At 39.4% G+C, this 20,184-nt stretch overlaps 1 protein-coding gene across 6 annotated transcripts; it reads left to right on the top strand.

Moving 5' to 3' along the window:
• Nucleotides 1–216: 216 nt before the first annotated feature.
• Nucleotides 217–19,042, top strand: LOC122666952 (protein FAR1-RELATED SEQUENCE 5-like). 6 transcript variants are annotated; one of them, XM_043863084.1, is made up of 4 exons: nt 217–314; nt 860–886; nt 1,004–1,491; nt 18,622–19,038. In XM_043863084.1, the coding sequence occupies exons 1-4, from the start codon at nt 296–298 to the stop codon at nt 18,829–18,831; spliced, it is 744 nt and encodes a 247-aa protein (XP_043719019.1). In that variant the 5' UTR covers nt 217–295; the 3' UTR covers nt 18,832–19,038. The 6 variants fall into 6 exon arrangements, with proteins under 6 accessions (XP_043719019.1, XP_043719016.1, XP_043719018.1 ...); XM_043863083.1 differs by having other exon boundaries at nt 281–314; nt 860–916; nt 1,031–1,491; nt 18,622–19,040; XM_043863081.1 differs by having other exon boundaries at nt 228–314; nt 860–1,491; nt 18,622–19,042.
• The last annotated feature ends 1,142 nt before the right edge of the window (nt 19,043–20,184 follow it).

Below are 20,184 nucleotides of genomic sequence, written 5' to 3'. Positions count from 1 at the left end.
CGTTCGATAGGTGCCACACAGTCACCCAATAATAAAGCAAGGACTGAAAGGTTATTGCATCTCTATATTATTCTCCTTTACTCTCAAGGCTTTTCTCTCTCCTTTTCTCTCTCCCAAACAAACCCTATACAGAGAGATCCACTTTCTCTCCCTCTCACTCTCGAGTCATTGTCCCTTTCTTAAGAGTAAGTTTCGTTATTTCTCATTTTACTGTATATTGTTGGATGTAATAAAACTCAACTGTGCAATATTACCTTGCTTGCTGTTCTTCATCTGTTCAATTTTTGTTAAAACAATGCCGGAATCAGGCCCAGGTGCATGTTTGGAGTTACCAACTATGATCCATACAATTTATTGTCGTAGTTTCCATTTATCGAATTCCTTCGAATACATAGATTTCTTTTTCCCCCACAATTTTTTTCTAATATGTATTGATTTGCTTTAGGAAGTTGTAGACGAATGCTTTCAGGGAAAAGTTTAAAGAAAAGTAGAAAACATAAATTTGAGGGTTTATCTTTTGTGGGTTTTTTTCCTTGATGAGAATTGTTTTTGGAAATGTGACAATTATGTACTCTTGACAAAATACCTTTAACAAGTTCATATTGCCCAGTCTGAGAACCGGTCTTAACTTGTAGTAAATGTATCTAAGTTTTACTGTTATTTTGGGGCATTGCCTTTGTCTCTTTTTCTTTATTCTGTTGGATTTTTGGGGTTTTGGAAGTAGGGATTAGAGTTGTTGTTGTCTTTTTATTGGGGTGGGGGAGGGAGTAGGGTGTTGTTTTAATTTATTAGTTTGCTTTAATTGAGAGAATGTTAGATGGATTTTGCTCTATAATAGCTCATGATGTTGCTTTGGCAGTGGACAATGCCTCTGTTGCTGCTGCTGCTGATGAAATGGGAAGGGATGTTAATCCTAGTAGAGAAATAGTAGTAAGTTCTCATACAGTGGAGACTCATGTCGGTGAGGAAGGAGAAGGTTTGGAGCAACCTGAAGGAATGGGGTTTGATGAAATGGGAAGGGATGTTATTCCTAATAGAGAAATAGTAGAAAGTTCTCATAAAGTGGAGCCACATGTAGGTGAGGAAGGAGATGTTTTGGAGCATCCTGAAGGAACGGGGTTAAGTACATACAATGGAGATGGAGATCTAGAACCATATGAGGGTATGCAGTTTGAATCAGAAGTTGCTGCCAAGGCTTTCTATGATGACTATGCTCACCGTATTGGCTTTATCACCCGTGTTGGATCATACAGCCGTTCAAAGGTTGATGGTGCCATCATAGGACGGCGATTTGTTTGTAACAGAGAGGGTTTTAGCAGGGGGAATGTTAAGAAGCCGGAGGCAGTCACCAGGGAAGGTTGCAAAGCAATGATCAATGTAAGGAGAGAAAAAACTGGGAAATGGATTATTTCAAAACATGAAAAGGGCCATAATCATCCCTTGATTGTTTCTTCAAAGGTTCGGCGTGGTTATCTTCTGAATCGGTCTATGGTGAGTTCCTCTATCTCTTTTGTCCACTGTTATTATTATTTGCAAGATGTTATGCTAGAAGCTAAAGTTCACTCTGTGCTATCCTCATCATGGTGCTTAAGGTTTTCTCTCCCCTTTTTTTCTTTGATTTATTTTAAATGGAAAATGAGTAAATTTCTGTTAAAAGGTGCCTTATTCATTGTTTATTTTACCTTTATTTTTTTCACAACTTAATTCTAGTGAAATGAAGGATCAACGATAAACTAAGAAAAGTTATAAATATAAAATAAAAAGTTATAAGAGGAAGAGTTTACCAGACAAAGAGGTATCCAGATTCTGTGGTCAAAAAGTAAGAAGTGTCTTTGGCTTCTCTAAGAAAAGTTATAAAATAGATGGTCTATATTATAGTATGATATATGGCGTTAAGGGATAATACTGATCAAAAGAAGGGGTTGTTAACTCCATTGCAGTGCTTCTATAGACTGCTGAGATAACATCCATATAACACCCCATTTGCAGTACTTCTAGAGACTATAAAGGCTGCAGTACTTCTAGAGACTATATGTCGCCATGGTAATTGTAATGAACTATGGTATTTGGACTGTAATGAAGTTGCTAGAGTAAATGACTTATGAATATAAGACCTCTTTTTTTTTGGGTGGGGGGGGGTTGTGGGAGTTGGGGGGTAGGGAGAGGCAGTAGTGCAGTGGGCACAATAGGTTTAGCAACGTATCCCTTGTTGGTAGGTCCCACCTACCTATCCACCTTTAAAATTTCAGCCCAATCCAAGTTTTACTACATATCTTAAAAGAGGAGGATCAAAAAGTGGCTAAAATGTCAAAAAGAAGAGCTAAATAGATTATTACTGTTGAAATTTACAAGGAGAAGAAGACCAATACCAGGTGAGCCATTTAGCTGAGTTTGACACCTAATTTGACATGCGGTTAATCTATAGGGGCTTTACCTATCAAACACCTAGAACTATCACATCATCTTCCACATGGCTTTACCTATCGACAATAGTGCAACTGCCTCCATCAATCACATGTTACATAGTTGGTCCTTGCACTTCACTCGGGTTTGGAAATACTGCTACGCCGCCAATCTCCCTCTTCTGAAACCTTGTGAGTGGTCAAATAAGACGAAGAACATAACAAGGTTGTCGCTCCCCATCACTTTCGTTATCGTTGACTTTACTAGGCTCACGCTTTGCCTCCAAACAAATTGTCTCAAGATTTTATTATTTTCCCAGAGCAAGAGGTATAAAAGAATCCTTATTAATATAGCTATCAAACTATTGGGACATTGAGCAGAGACATGCCCGTACCCTTTGCACGTGAAGTACTGAATGGCAACCTTTGGCATCACAGGAGGTTTGTCGGAATCACGACCTTGAGATGGAGAGTAAGGGTGGTTAGGCCTAGGAGATGCCATAGATGAACCACCAACTTGTGGTTTTTTGAACAACTTTCCTTGGGTTGATGACTGTTACTGACTGGAACTATCACCTTAGAGAAAGTATCTGTAAAATTCTTCCGAGGATATGGCTGCTTCAGACTTTCTTCTACCTGATACGCCACTTGTACTATGTCCTCCATTGTAGGCCGTCGATTGGACACTAGTGCGGCACTGATCTAAGGATGCAAATCATTGCGAATCTATGCCACCAATACCTCTTCATCCCACTCAAAATCAGATTGAGTGGCTAAGCAATAAAATCTGGCCACATACTCATCAACAGTCATGTCCTGTCTTAGTTAGGTGCATGTAATGCTTGTAGTCGGTAGGCAAAAATCGCTGTCGGTTCATGATCTCTTGCATTTCAGCTCAAGTGTTTACCAATCCGATACCTCAAGTCTAATTTTGTTGTTGGTGCTTGATCCACCGAAATGAGCCATACGCTTCAATTTGGCTTTAGTAAATAAAATCTTCTTGGCCTTAATCAACCATTCATACCATTGGAAGAATGTCAATAGTGCCCAAGTCAATTATCCAAGGACAAGATATGAGCGAGGCACAATGACCACCAAGTGGAGTACCTAAATGAGCAAAGTAGGAATCAGAAGTGATTGGGGCAGATGTAGAGAATGGTGGAGATAGTGATGAAGGCTCCAACTTGGTCAGCAAACACCTGAGAGTCAGAAGCTCATCCTGTGAGAGAGAGGAACCCATGGTTGCAGAGTTAGATGTCTCAGTGTGGTAAGCATGAGCCTGATTGGACCGACCAAGACCTCAACCACGTGAAGTAGTTGGTCGTCCATGAAGTTTCCAGCAATTTTGCTTTGTATGTCGCTCTTTACCACAATGCACTTGACAGGTTCTCTTTCAAAAGTGGAATGATCACTAGAGCGTGTAAAACCACCTTGAGGCTGAGAACCAGGCCCAAAGTATAGGGCCAAACGCACTTGTGAGATGGTCTGCAATATCGTGGTATGACGACTGTCCTCTAACTGAACCAGAGAATAGGATTGCTCCAGAGGCGGGAAGGGATCATGGCTAAGTACCTGGCACGGATCTAATCATACTCAATATTAATACCAGCCAAAAAATCATATACCCAGAGCTTATCTTCATGCTTCTTGAAATTGGCGGCATCTATAGAACAAGTAGCTTGAAAGTCCTCATATAAATCCAACTCTTTCCACAGACCACGTAACTCTAAATAATTCCCAACCTGAGAATGTCTCTTTGGCAGCTTTCCACATCTTTGCAGCAATATCCAGCAAGAGGTAACCCCGTGCAATATTAGGTTGCATAGAGTTGATGAGGAATGACATAACCAGCGAGTTATCAGAACTCCATTGTGTCTGAGACAAACCAGCAGTAGTAGGCTTCTCGGTTTCACCTATAAGGTACCCGACATACCCGCGGGAATCAATAGATAGGAAACAAGATTGAGACCACATCAAATAATTGCTCTCATCCAACTTTATAGAGCTAATATGGAATGAAGGATAATATGGAAGAAATTTCGATTAGGTGAGGTGTATGAAGAGTAATGAGGGAAGAATGTTGGTAAGGGATGAGGACATTGTAAAGAGATGGGATGAGTATATTTGTGAACTACTAAATGGAGATAGGTCGAGTAGAAACGAGTCAGATGACTATATTATTCAACAAGGCACCACAAGCCATAAATTTGTACAAAAGTTTACTGTGGCAGGAGTTAAAGAAGTCTTAAGAAAGATGAAAGCAGGTAAGACACCAGGCCTAGATGAGATGCCAAAAGAAGTTTGGAAAACCCTAGGAGATTGTGGGGTTTATTGGTTAACAAAACTATTTTACAGGATTGTGAACACAAGAAGATGCCAGATGAATGGAGGAGAAGCATTGTAGTCTCGGTCTACTAAAATAAAGGTGATATCCAAAGTTGCGATAACTATAGAAGCATAAAGTTAATGAGTCACACTATGAAACTTTGGGAGAAGGTTATTGAAGCCTGGTTGAGAAGAGAAACTCATATCTCACTGAACCAATTTGGCTTTATGCCAAGTAGATCCATGACAGAAGCTATCTACTTACTGAGGAGGCTCATGGAAAGTTATAGAGATAGCAAGATGGATCTTCATATGGTCTTTATTGACTTGGAAAAAGATTATGATTGAGTTCCTAGAGATATAATCCCGAATGTCCTAGTGAAGAGAGAGGTGTCGAGTATTTATGTGGATGTAATTTAGTATATATATGAGGGAGTGGTGACTAATATGAGATTTGTGGGAGGTCAAGGTAAGGAATTCTCAATTATGATTGGGCTACATTAGGGATCAGCCTTAAACCCTTACCTATTTGTGCTTATCATGGACGACCTAATCAAGAGCATCTAAGACGAGGTCCCTTTTGGTGGACGGGACTAAAGCAGGAATTAACACTAAGTTAGAGCTTTGGAGATCTTGATGCAGGACAATTGCTGAACTAGGTTGACCCTTGTGGCAATCTCGACCGAGGCGAACCAGATTCAATCAGATTGCTTTGGATTCAATAGGAAATTTAGAATTTAAGCATTTTAGGAAGTTTTTTTTTTTTTTAATTTGGGAAGGTATTATGTAATCTTTTATTTTAAGGTAATTATTAGACACATAGGGGAATTTCCAATTTGAGTTTTATTGGGTTTCTATGTTAGTTAGCCTGGTTTTTGTAAGTAATTAGGAGTCTTATTTATTTTTTTTTTTTGGGTTTTATAAATAGATGTGTAACCAACGTATTGAGATTATGCAAGAATGATTTAAAAGAAAAGTGAGTTTGTGCATGTGCACCCCCCCCCCCTTTCTTCTTCTCACGGCTTCTTCCCCCCCCCCCTGATTTCTCTCAGATTTCCCCTCTCCTATTCTGTCCCCCATTATCTGGTATCAAAGCCGAAAGATCCCACCTCCTTCTCTATCAATCTCTCTTCTTCCCAGTATTCTTTTCTATACACTGTTGTTCAGCCCGTCATACCAGCATCCCATCATCTCCTTCCCATAAACCGCAACAACCCCCCTCTTCCTCGCTGTAACAGAGACCCAAAAAAAAAAAGCACCGAAAACCGCATCCGTTAATCCTTCTTCCACAGAAATCCATTCTCCCCAACTCCATCGTTTTGATTCCACCCTATAGGGTTCCGCCAAAAACCAGAAACAGGGGAAAAAAAAATCGAGAAGAGAAGAAGAGAAACAGAAAATCAAAACAGAAGAAGAAAGAAATTTACATACCTGGTTTGAAGCTCCCAGCCTCGAGTCGCCCCATCCTTGGTCGGCTCCCTCGCATTGTCGCCATCCCTCGAGGTCGAGAAGCCCCTCCTTCCTCGCAGCGCCTTCCTCCATTCTTCCTCTCGGGTTCGACAGAATCAGAGAAGACGGTAATTCCCCCTACCCACGATCTTACTTTTCTCTTTTCTTATTTTCTATTCCTAAACTGCTCCTCAGTCTTTTATTAATTCTGTTTTATCCTTTTATTCACCCACTTCCCAGTTTGCCCTTCACCTTATACGTGAGATTCCATTCCCTTTTGTGTTAGTTGTTGCACTTGCCATAATTACAACTCTGCCACCGTCATTATAAACTTCATTGTATTTACAGTTGTGCTATCAATATTCTCCAAACCACAACCCAACTGAATTCTTTTAGTTACAATCCACCAGCTGCTCTGTCCTATAACTGTGAAAGTGTTGCATCAAGTGTTTTCTCCTCATGGATTTGTTGAAAAGATCAAGATATTTCTTCAGTCTACTATTGTTTGTCAAACTTTTGTCCAGTATCAGTCACTCTTGAGTACCGTTTCAGCAAGGAATATTCTTCAAGGCTGTAATATTTATGATTATTGTTGTACACTAAACATCCAATTTTCATGCCTAAGTGAGGTACACTTGAACTACAAACGGTCAACGGGTTTCACGAACGCATCCGTGCCTTCAGAACAGAAAGACAAGAAAACTATGATTGAAGCATCACCAACTGAATCACTTCCAGGAGATTCTATTGCGCTGACAGACGACTATACCGAAGATGTATCTATTAAAGAGATTCAAGTCGACAAAGTTGAAGCGCCAAAAGACGAGCCGAATGGATTAACACAAGTAGAAGAACAAATTGAAACTGGACGTGATGATCGGGATGAACTGAACGGTCCGATCAATGGTCCAATTGCAGTGGTAAAACCCCGCAATCGGATTCCAATCAAAATCATATCGTTTGTTGATGACCATCAAGAGATCGTAATGGCTGATCGGGAGATGTGCAGGATCATCGTCCCAACTAAGCTTTTGATCGTGGATGCGATCGAGTGGTGTTGATCTTTTCCTTCTTTAATATCGGGTGAGTTGATGCAGGACAATTGCTGAACTGGGTTGACCCTTCTGGCAATCTCGACCTAGGCAAACCGGGTTCAATCGGATTGCTTTGGATTCAATAGGAAATTTAGAATTTAAGCATTTTAGGAAGGTTTTTTTTTTGAATTTGGGAAGGTATTATGTAATCTTTTATTTTAAGGTAATAATTAGACACACATGGAAATTTTCAATTTGAGTTTTATTGGGTTTCTATTTTAGTTAGCCTGGTTTTAGTAAGTAATTAGGAGTCTTTATTTATTTATTTTTTTTGGTTTTATAAATAGATGTGTAACCAACGTATTGAGATTATGCAAGAATGAATTAAAAGAAAAGTGAGTTTGTGCCTGTGCACACCCCCCTTTCTTCTTCTTCTCAGGGCTTCTTCTTCCCTCCCTCCTTCTGATTTCTTCTGAGATCTCCCCTCTCCTATTTTGTCTATTCTATCCCCCATTAGATCTACCTTGGAAACAAGATGTTTTAAGATTAGTAGAATGAAGACGGAGTATATGATTTGTAAATTTAGTCATTCTATGTTGGATATTGAATTATTGACATGGTGTGAATTGGGGAAAGAGAGATACCGAAAAGCGACTATTTTAGATATCTGGGATCAATCATAAATAAAGAAGGTGACATAAAGGATGATGTTTTTTAGAGAATTAAAGTGGGATGGTTGAAGTGGAGAAGTACGTCTGGAGTGTTGTGCGACCGGCGTATTCCTTTAAAGCTTAAAGGAAAGTTCTATAGGATTGTTGTACGACCGGCTATGATGTATGTGGCAGAATGCTGGGTAGTTATGAAGTGTCATATTGAGAAACTTTGTGTAACAAAGATGAGAATGTTAAGATAGTTGTGCGGAAAAATTAGGAAGGATAAAGCAAGGAATGAGCATATTAGAGCTGTCTTGTGCGTTGCCCCGATCAATGACAAGCTTCGAGAGAGTCGCTTGAGGTGGTATGGTCACGTTCAATGGAGGTCTAGGGACGCCCCAGTAAGGAGGAGTAATAGTAGCTAAAAGAGCTAGGGGTAGGCCTAAAATGACCATAGGAGAAGTTGTGAGGAAGGACATGCATAGTATAGGCCTTGTACCAAGTATGACCTCGGATAGAACCTATTGGAGGGCAAGGATCCATTTAGCAGACCTCATTTAGCTGAGATGTTCCTGACTTGCTGGGCTGAGCCTCTTTCCTCTTTCTTCTTTCATTTTTCTGTTATTTTTCATCTTTCAGTTGTTGGTTTCCGTTTTTCATTTCTCACCTTACCCCTCTTTTCCTATATCTTCATCCCCCCCCTTTTTTTGTTGTTTAGACCTCAGTTTTACCTATTTTGTTTTGTTTGGATCCATGTTGCCAACCTCATTAAGTTGGGATAAGGCTACTAAGTGGAATGAAGGATAATCACTTCGAGTCCCACGACTCACTCCTTCAATTCCAATTGATGCGGTGCTGAGATCTGACATTAGTGCTGATCTAGGATTACACACAGAATGATGGAGATCTTCTAACACATGCTACAGCAAAGAAGAAACTGAGGCAGCGGTTAAAGCATAGCATCGAAAGCCCGATGAAGGTGCTGCAACAATATAACTTCATGGAATCAAACCGTAACTGATGATGGAATCTCTCAGGACATATGGCTGTATAGCCAGAGAGAAAAAAGAGAAAACACAAGGCCCTCGGTGGCTTAGGTTATCACCGCCCAGGGCAGCGATGGTGGTGGAAATTGATGTGTGTGTGTGTGTATATATATATATATAACGAGAGAGAGAAAGAGAGTATATATACAAGAATGCCCTTATAGGACAAATATACCCTTATACCTATATTACACCCATATCACAATAAAAATCTTGTATATATAGAATATTAATTATCAAATATTAGTTTGAGTTGTTAGGGCTGGATCATAGTTGGCACAGTGTCTAGGCGATCCAAAAACCTTGTATATATAGTATATTAATTATCAAATATTAGTTTGAGTTGTTAGGGCTGGATCATAGTTGTCACAGCGTCTAGGCGACCAAAACGCCCAAGGCAACCATAGTTGTCAATGCGTTTGGAGTTTGGACGCCAAGTGACGCCCTGACAACTATGGACAGGATGCCACTGTGTGATAATTGATAAATGGGTTTAATATGCATGGGTGCCCTCTCGTTAGATCCCCCACCCATCAATACAAGTGTTTAATGTCCAGGCATACCCAAACAAATACAAATAAACAAAAGAAAGGGAGAACTAACCCTCCTACGACATTGCCATCAGTGGGAAAAGCTCAACCTTCAATAAAAAAAACCAAGGTACCTTTAAGAAATTGAGTAACGAGGCCGACCAAGAATATCATCCAATATGGCATTCTTCACATAGGAGGAAAAAACTGAAATCTGAGGACGAGATTCACCCTGCTTCGCAGCTGCTTTAGCGAGAGTCTGCAATAGGGTTCGCTTAGCTAAAACAATGCGAAAAATTTCCAGTGAATACGTTCCAAGAAGGGAAGGAGAGCATTCCAGTCCTGTCTGATAAACCAGGGAATCGATCTAGACTGCATAGCAGAAACAACAGCCGCCGAATCACTTTCAATCCATAGCATCGAAACACCATGGGCTTCAGCCCTTATAAGACCCTCAATTACAGCCTCAAATTCTGCCACATAGTTCCTCTTGACACCAAGAAAGAAACTGAAGGCTGACATGAGGGATCCCAAACTTTTTCGAAGAATACCACCCGCACCCGCTCTGCCCGGGTTACCAAGAGAACAGCCAATAGCAATTCTATGTTACCTAGTGTGGGCACAACGGGCGAGGAACGATCCGTGACAAAAAGGTGTCAGATTGGAGTGAAATTTCACATGTGGGCTTAAAATGGTTAAACAAGGCTATCCTAGGGATTTGGGCTCTACTTGGGACAGTTTGGTTACAAAAAGTGGGGTAAGGGTAAATTGGTAATTTTCTACCATTTGGTCACCACGCAAGCCAGTCGAGCTTTAATCATCATCGCCGAGTCACACTTCCAAGGTGCCAAAATTCAGCGTCTGCACCTAGACATGTGAAGTTCAAATTAGGAGCCACATATTGTTGACATTTGACGTTTTATGTATGAAATTCTGTGACTGAATTATATTCTTTGTGTCTGGGGAACATACAATATGTTGGGGAAACTTTTGACATAAATTATATTATGTGTCATGGAAGTAGATGGGACCATTAAACCAAATTTTAGCCTATTAGGTCGTGTTTGGTTGCGTATGTCCATTGGTGCATGTATCGACTCAGGATGACATTCTTGTGACAACATGTCTGATGAATTATAATTTTGACAGAAAAACTGTTTGGTTACCTTGATTCTGTCAGGTGGATTCACCCTGAATCATACTGAAAAACTGTTTGGTTACCCTGATTCTGTCAGTTGGATTCATCCTGATTCTATTTGAAAAACTGTATGGTTCCCATGTTTCTTTCAGTTGCCATGTTACATTTTATAAATAAATTAATACAAATTAAATTATTGGTTTCATAAATATTCAAAATATAATAAATTGAAAATTTTAATAACAAAATTCTATTGATTATTTTACTATTATAAAATAGACGATCAAGATTCTTTCGGTTCGGGATATCAGATTAAAGCATCTGTCCACCTCCACAGTAACACTGGTGGTGTTGTGTCAACCATATCTCTGCAATTGGAAATTGAATTAAAATAAATGGCAAAAAAAAAAGAAAAAAAAAAGTTGATAATACACTCTATATCATCTTCCTAATGTCCTTATAGCTCATGGATCTTGAAGCAAATAACAATTAAGCTGAACTTTGGTTGCTCTCCTCAAAGGCACTCCATGTCAATCATGGATAGGGTGAGTATAAATATCCATATCCAAGTATGCATAACGTAGATTATTTGTTTATGAAATTTCAAACATCAAAAAATTAGTTAAGAAAAAAAGTTAAAAACATACCCATCTTCTGGTAATGTTTTGATTCCAAATAAGTAGTTTTCAAGGCATTTATGGTTTAAACAGACACTTCTTTCTCTATCACCCAAGTTGCAGAGGCCTTGATCTTGATGGATGGTAATGTTAAAGTAAAAAAAAAAATTATGATATTTGGGTCAGTGACCCACACAATCCACATAGCCTGAGCAGAAGAAGTTGCTTGTACGAAATATCACCAGTTGCTCCTCAACTTGCACTGTTTTGCTATCATACAGAAGCCCCCTCTCTCGCATCAAACGATTTAAGCTAGAAGGCTCTCTTGCTCAGTCTCAACATATCTCGACATGCCTTCTGGGTACCACCTATAATTAGTTGTCTCAGCAGTGCCACGGAGGGTCAAATTACGGTAAGGCCCTTTACCAAGGAACAGTTTTTTATACTGCTCCACTGCTATGACAACAGCTATAGCCGCTAAGATACTTGTCATCTCGAGATTCTCATCACCCTCATCATGGTCAATATCCATTTATATGTCTATCTACATTTATAAAAAGAGGGATTATGATTTAATTAAAACATACTAATGTTAAAGGGTTTTTGTCTATAACCATTTAAAATATTCAATCTTTCTATCAAGAAAACAGAAAGCTATCAATCAAGAACAAGATAACACTAACCCATTATTAAAACTGTTTTGAAAGTCCAAGAAGTTACCTAAACAATAACTAGTTAAAAATAAATGGAGAAATCATCACTGATAATGGCCGAAAAATATGAGCATATTGTAAAAGACTTTGGGTCAAGGCATGCATGACAGAAAACTTATCCTTTTTATCCTTCCTGGAACTGAATAAAATTCAATCATGTCATTTATATCAAAGCAACCAAAAATACAAATCATGTCAGTTTTTTATAATGCATTAGCTTATGTTACTATCCAAATAAGCAACAATGTCTTTTGTAATTTCGCCTCAACAAAGCAGCACAGAATTTCTCTACAAACTTCTAGGAAAAAAAAGAAGCAACCGACTAAACTGACTAACACAGAGGAATGTAAGCATTACAACTTCCAATGACAGAACGTACCAAAACCTAAGCAACAAAACCCTAGCAAAAATCTATAAAAAATTCCACCAAAAAGAATAATTTCTATCATAAATCCAGATTACTTCCCTACAGATGAAAAAAATAATTGAAGAGACACATAAAATCCACTGGTAGCGGAATGAAACCCGTTCAAAGGATAGAACAAAGCAGGACTGACATTGTACATAACTAGCTATCACAAATTCGCAATACAAGTCTAATGCACGAACTAATTAATACATATATGGAAGAAGCCCGAACCCAGATTGGGATATTCAGAGCTAATGCAGCACAATGGAAGACTAAGGAGATTCTAGGGTTTTCAGTGGGAAACCCTAGCACAGGGTAAACATTCTGAGAACGAGAAAGAGAGAGACAGAGATTCAGTGTACCAATCAAAGCAGCAATCGCCAAAGGTTGTTGTTGGAGAGGAATCAATCGAAGTTCCAAAGAAGGTGATGCACCGTAATCGATTCGAAGGGACTGGTAGAAGATTCGTTGAATAGAATCGTCGGAGATCGTTGTCAGCAGATCTTGGAGTGAATCTTCTCAACAGATCTTGGAATGGAGAGCCCTTTTCTCGCAGAGGCGAGTTCCTCCTTCGTTCGACCTTCTCAACGTGTAATTTTTTTATCCGGATATTTTGGCTTCAGTGTTGAAACACCCTTATTATATTGTGGACTCAGAATCTGGCTTCTATCGTGGATTAACCTTGAGAGGTGGATGCAGGCAAGAACCAACATTTAGTGCAAGTGTTGGAATCATGCTTCTCCAAGGATCAACGCATTTAGCAACCAAACGGTATAAAAAATGAGAATCACGATTCCTTGGAATTACTTTCCGTGGAAGCGCGCAACCAAACACGACCTTAAATATCCTATGTGGGTTCTTGGCTACGGAGACCGCCCTTACCATGGTGCAACGGTAAGGTTGCTCCATTGTGACCAAGTGGTCACGGGTTCGAGTCTGGAAACACCCTCTCTGCAAAAGCAGGGGTAAGGCTGCGTACATTATGACCCCTCCTAGACCCCGCAGTGGTGGGAGCCTTGTGCACTGGGTCTATAAATAAATAAAAAAAAATTCTTTGGCTACAGAGACCGCCCTTACCTTGGTGTGGGTTTTGACAAGGTTTAGCATGATCTTAAAAGATGATCTTCGCATATTCTAATCAAAGATGTAAACGAATCTGCTGCTGGTGCAGATATTTGGGTTTTTATAGAGCTTCGTAATGTTTATCAGTAGAACTAGATATGTCTTGTTGGTTTACAACTCCAAATAAGAAATATTGGTGCTAACTGCATCTCTGTTGATCTCTTCTTTTCCTTCTTAGTAGCTTGGTTGAGCTTGTTGTGGATCGGAGTACTTCTTCTCCTTTCGCTTCTTGATATCTTCATTGAGCATAATGCAAGGTTCAAGATTTCAAGTTTCGATCGAAATTCGACTGGAAATCTGCATGTTTCAACTGGCCATTTCTGTGGTCAAATGGGCATATGTTGGCCCGAAACTTCTAGGAAACCCTAGTTAGGCATTTTTGAACGCATGGGAACCTTTAGACCATAAAAAAATACGCCCAAAATGGTAGTTTGGTTCCGTACCCTAGGTTGGTAGTGTATGTCGTACTCTGCTGTACTCTTTCTCAAAAGGCCATATTTTGGCCTGAAACTTCAAGGAAACCCTAGGCATTTCTTAATACATTGGAACCTTTAGACTGTAAAAAACACACCCAAAATGGTAGTTTGGTTCCATACCCTAGGTTGGTAGTGTATGTCATACACTGGTATATGGGCCATGAGCTTATTAGTATTTTTGAGAAGATGGGCTTGTTTATTTGGGTTTGGTTTCCCTTTCTTGGGTCAAGATAGGCTCAATTTTGAATGCCCAATATGTTATATGGGCCATGAGCTTATTAGTATTTTTGAGTTCTCTATTGTAATGGGCCAATTCTAAAAGCCCAAATATTATGGATTTAGGTCCTACACCGGATTAAGTAGTTAATTTCTATTTTGGTCATAATAGTGCCTTTAGGTTTTTTTTTAATGTACAAGGCACTATTACTACATGTGTGGGTCTATTCTTTTAGTAATTTTGATTTAATTAGTTTCCTTTCTGGGGGAGTATATCCTTTTATATATTGTAAGGGCCTTAGTGCCCAATCTCACGGTTTTGATAATGGAAGAGTATTGGTAATGCAAAAGTTGACCTCGAACCAGTGAGAAACCAGCGGGAGATCAATTGCAGACAGGATCAACATGAGAAGGATCTATTAATGGTGTGCGACAGCAACAAACACTTGGAACAGCAGCAAATACACTCAAACAAGGTAGCTTGAAGGAGCAACAGGAGTCTTCAATCGATTGGCTTGCAGCAGTAGCAATCTTGGAATTAATTGGAAGAGATATCTGTAATTAATGGTTGCAGACACACACAGAAGCAACAATGGGGATCAAGTAAGGTAGGGGAAGAAGAGAAGATAGAAGAAGGGGGTAAGGGAATGGGCTTCTCACCCTGGGTCTCTCACCCACAGCTATTCCAGCTGTTGTAACATGGAATTTCTCCAATAACTGATGGCAACAAGGCCTGATAATTCTTTTCTCCAAATCTGATCATTCCTTACAATAGGGGGCCTATTAATAGCTTAGGCAAGCTTACAAAATAGAAGGTAGAAATAGAAACTTCCTAAAACCAAATTAGAAGATAGGAAAATAGCAACTAATGACAAATAGAAACTAGCTGAAAATAGAATCTACTAAGGCTTTATAGATCCAGCCTTCTAAACAAGCAAGGAAACAAAGATAGAAACAAACTGAAATTAGAAGCTATCTAATATACTTTCTAAAACTGAAAATAGAAACTAAACTATGGCAGCATTACGAGAGAATTTTTCTCCACTTGATGGGTCCACAAAATCTTCAAAGAAATATCTCCACACAAGGAAAATATGGGCTGTGGCACTGTTCACGTGAACAGTGTGTGAACAGTGTTTTGGTCTTTTAACTTCTTCATGCTTCACTCTGGGCTTGGGCTGAGGTTGCCTTAGGTGATGCTCCATCGAACCAGCAAAAACTTGCCACATCATCAGACCAGGCTGCTTCTCACAGCAGTCGAATCCACAACCTTGCTGGGCTGGTTTTGGGGCTTGTTCCTGCGGGTACATATGGACTTGTGATCTACATCAATTGGCTTTTGCCTTTGTTTGGTGTGAGATGCCCCATTGGTTAGTGAGAGACTGACCTAGGCCATAGGTGAGAGGCCTTGGTCATATCCCTTCTTTATCTTCTTCCCTTGTTTTTTTATTTTGTTTTTCTGCAACTTTGGGTCCTGCTGATGCTATCTGGTACCTTTTTATTGGAGCTGTGGTTACTGTTTTGCTCTGATATCATGGAAGATATTACTGGTGGTGACAAGGAGTGCTGTTGGAGTCATTCCTACTGCATCCATATACCCTGCGGTATCTTATGTTTGAATTTCTGTTACAGCAACTTTCTTGTATTCTTCAATCTACCCATCAGATCTTTATGAGGTTTTGAGGAGTTTTCGGTTGTGAAGGGACTTCCATCAACCAGAAGCTTAATCCCATCCAATGGGTTAGATCTGCTACAACTTAGTAAGCTTCTAATCTGTCTGGCTTGATAATTTCAGACCTGTCTTCCTATCCGTCCACTAAACCATCAGATCAATCACATGTTTTGGGAGATGCTCCCAGTCATGGATCCCTACCTGTGGCTACAGTTTGATGTTGATCTACCTAGCAAAATGAGACATCGTAATAGCTACTAAATCTGTCCTTGAGTTACTATTTGGAGTGCTGTTGATTTGAAGCTTCTGTCCGTTGGAATACCTTCGGCTTGATATATGTTATTCATTTATTTCCTATATTGAGTGGCTGTTATGTTGTTAATTTGAAGGTGGGTTATTGTGCTGACGTCAAGTTACAGCTAGGTTACTATTTCTGATACCCAGTTACTATTTTGGTGATCTTGCAATATCTCTCCATCCTACCGTTAGATTGAGATAAACTTTTGGAGTATTGAAGACCCTAGGGAGATCTATTACTACTGTTAATTTGGGGCTGATCGGACTTCTAGATTAGGGTTAATTTTGGTGTTCAACCTCCTAGTTTTGGTAAGCCCTCCGATTCTGTTGATAGGATTTTAATTTCTACAGTGACGTTAAATTGAATCCACCAAACTAAGATTTCAAACTATGGTTTAATGAGGTACCAAGAAGTGCTACATAATAGAAGCAGCTGGCTTTAAATTTTGACATACTTTCCTTGCCCTTACATTTTAGAGTCATGATGATATTCATATTGATATGTACGTCACAGCTGAAATCCATCATGACTTGCCACATTAGCAATCAAAGGTGGGCCCATGTGATAGAGGAACTCAAACCATCCTACCTGTCAAGTGCCACACACAGCATATGGGAAGTTCCTTAAACTTGAATTCAAAAACTCGAGAAGTTACTAATAATGCCACTGTATTTTATTACAGTAAATTGGCATTTGTGTAACATTATTAAACTTTGAATTCACTTTTTAACCATTTTTACTCCTTGTTGAGTTGTTTCTCACTGATATTTAGCCGGTCAGTTGTGGGGTTGATGACATAGACCCATCCATATTCATCCAAGCCTGCCGCATGGCAAGAAAACAAGACTGGTGTCTAAAACAGATTTCATCTACAGTTCATTACACATAGATTTTGCCTACTCTCTATTCTTTTGGCATGGTTCCTGTTGGGCTTGGGAGAGGACTGTCCCTGTCCTGTCATGTCTGAAAGTTAACCATTACCTCCTTTTCTCTTTGGTGGCCATTGATTGAATCTGTTTCTATTTTCTTTCCTCTCTATAGAGATGTCATGTGTATGAATGGAACTTTATCAGGAATAGGAGGTTTGTTTGATTGCATTCCCCCCCCCCCCTCATTGAGTGTTATCAGTTTCAGTTGTTCTCAAATTATCGGATGCTAGTCTTTGTTTCTTTGTTGGATTTGTAATTATTAAAATGTTTGGTCATTTGACGTTGTTGATGCTTTGCATATTTTAGAAGTATTAAACTGTCTAACCTCATTTTCAAGGCACTGATATTGCCTTCAACTATGGGAAGAGTCCAATGTCATTGTATCTAGGTCCAGATTCTTTGTTTCAGGTAGATCATGTATTAACCTGTATCAGGCTTGGATGCAGGACACCTTTTCATGGGACCCGGAATGCAGGAAATATTTTGACGGGAACCATCTCTTGACGTTAATAGTTTTCAGGTTTAAAAATAAATTAACAAACTGCTTAATAATAGGGATCCTCGCGTGTGATATCATTTCTTGGAGAAACAAATAAAATGGAATGAACCCAGTCGAACTTTCCTCTTATTTCCTCCCTGACCTCCTGCAATCTGCTGAGCTTGAGAGAAGCATGTCAACGGTCTTCAACTCCCCTCTCTGTTTTTGCATCATAAATGTCTGAAACTATAATATTTGCTCCCCTCCAATTGAAGTCGGATTTCCAGCTCCTTCTTCCTCGACTGCCTGTTGGTAGCCAAGCTCCAGAGAAGGGTGATGATTTGCAACCTCTTGGTCCTCTCTTTCTCACCCATCTGAAATTTGCAGTATTTTCCTCAATCGCATCCAAGAACCTAGCAGAACTAAACAATGCAACTTTAATTGTGTTGCAAGTTGTTTCTTCTTCCCAACCAAAGCTAAAATGATAGAGGAGAGACGTCATAGACAGATGCATTGCTCTCGAACTTGGTAGGCTGAAGACAAGGAGGAAGAGAGAAATTTGAATGGATTTTTTCCCCATGCCCTTTCTGTTGTCAAATACGCAACAAGTATTTTATAGGCAGTTTTTCAATTTTGTATTTTAAATCCATAAATAATTACTGTCGGAAGAGACTACTATTTGAGTTGTGGGTCCAATAGAAGGTATGCTGCTTCCGAGACCTGACACGGGTAATGCAGGTCAACCTTATACAGAAGATCTGGACCTGGTTGTGTCTCTGCTTGATTCTGAATTAAAATTTTATGATGGAGCCATTTAGATATTGACACTGTAGCCCTCTATTAAAATATTGGTCTTCCTGGTTGTAGATTTTCAATTTATCTTAACAAATTTTTAAGTTGTTGAACATGGTTGGTATCTCTAGTGGAAGATTCTTTTTATTCTGACATTAAAGATACTGGCTAACTTATTCAAAAAAAGTGATCCTTAACAGATCTAATTTATCTATATTCATCTATTTGATGCCCTGCTTTACTGAACAGAGAAATTAGAATACACTTTCATGAACAAACCACTGGATACTAATTTCAGTGCATGCTTATGGTTGTTTTATAGGAAGATACAAAGAAAATCCGGGAACTATCGAACAAGCTGCATCGTGCAAATAAGCAGTGTGCAGTGTATAAAGAATATCTAAACATGATCTTGGGGGAAATTGAGCAGCACACAAACCACATCTCTGACAAAGTTCGGGATATAGTCCATAGTATTAAGAAACTTGAGTCTCAGGACCAACAAGAATCACACCATAGTCAACAATCCTAGAATTTTATGTATGCGGATTTCTTTTTTGGTTGTTTAGTGTATTCATGTACAGTTCAACCGAGCAAACATGAAATAGATTTTTAGCTGCAATAACACTTTTAGTTCTCCAGTGTTTTGGTTATTATGGCACAGAAACCCTATATTAATTCAAGATCCAGACTAGCATGATGAATCCAGATCAAGCCCGTTTGTTTAGAACAGGTCTTGATCTTAAGATCTGGGCATCCCCTTCCGACCAGTCATTGGTTTGGTGTGAAAGATGCCATTATAAGCTAGCGGCACGTAGATCCACTGCCCGGAAACGGAAACATTGATAATGACCCAGAAATTTTAAAAGCATACAAGAAGCAGCCCGATATTTAACCAAATTTTAATGGCACAATCTAGAGGACGGTGAACTTGGAACCTGAATCCTGTAGTGATTTCTCTGGTTCCTCCGGTAGATCAATTTCAATCACCTATCCTACTATGTCCAATCTGTATAAAAGATCGGTTTGATAAAACTCAGCAGGAAGGTTGTAAAGCTGATCATCATGACCAACTGACCGTTGGGATCGTCTCAGATTCCCATTGTTTGAGGAGAAATGTGTTGCCTTTGATGATCTAATGGCTTTTGTACTCATATCTTGTTTAGTTATTCTTGAATTGAATAGTGAAGGTCAAGCCACCTATGATGAGAGTAGTATTTGAGGGTCTTGCCATACTAAGCTTCCGGAACTCCAGCCTTGATGATTTAATTACAGAAGATTACACCCATCAAAGCCATTCTTGCTACCATTTGCAGGAAATTGTGTCCCCCAGAACAAATCTTTCTTCTTCTTTTTGTTACCGCATTTTGTATTGAACAAACAAGAAAACCTCAGATATACTGAACCAAAAAAATGGGGTTAGTCTTGCCAATCCAACCATATTTGGACTGATCAAAGTTTCAAGTAATTGGGTTGAGTATGAGAACTTGCATGACCAACGATTGTTAGTGGATTCTCGTGTCTATCATGAGTCACTTGCCACACTAATAAAGGATGTCACACTTCCGTCACACCCGTGTCAAGTTTTACTATGTTAACCCAAGACAGTGAAGGAAAGTTCCTTCAAAATGAGAAGAGGGAGGTCATCGAGAGTGTGTGCTAGTGTACCCTCCATAGTCGGCTGAGAAATTTTTTTTTAAAAGACTCGAAATAAGTGATTACGAATTCAAATCTTTGGAAACAGCCTCTCTACGAAACAGGGGTAGGTTACGTACATTATGACCCTCCCCAGACCCTGCAGTGGCGGGAGCCTTATGCACTGGGTATGCCCATATCCCATTTTATCACACTTCAAAATTACTGCTATGCGCCAAGTCTGGATCAC

The sequence above is a fragment of the Telopea speciosissima genome, chromosome 7 (genome assembly GCF_018873765.1).
Source record: "Telopea speciosissima isolate NSW1024214 ecotype Mountain lineage chromosome 7, Tspe_v1, whole genome shotgun sequence".
Classification (NCBI taxonomy): domain Eukaryota; kingdom Viridiplantae; phylum Streptophyta; class Magnoliopsida; order Proteales; family Proteaceae; genus Telopea; species Telopea speciosissima.
The sequence above is the reverse complement of the archived record's forward strand: the minus strand, read 5'-3'. Positions and strand labels throughout refer to the sequence as shown.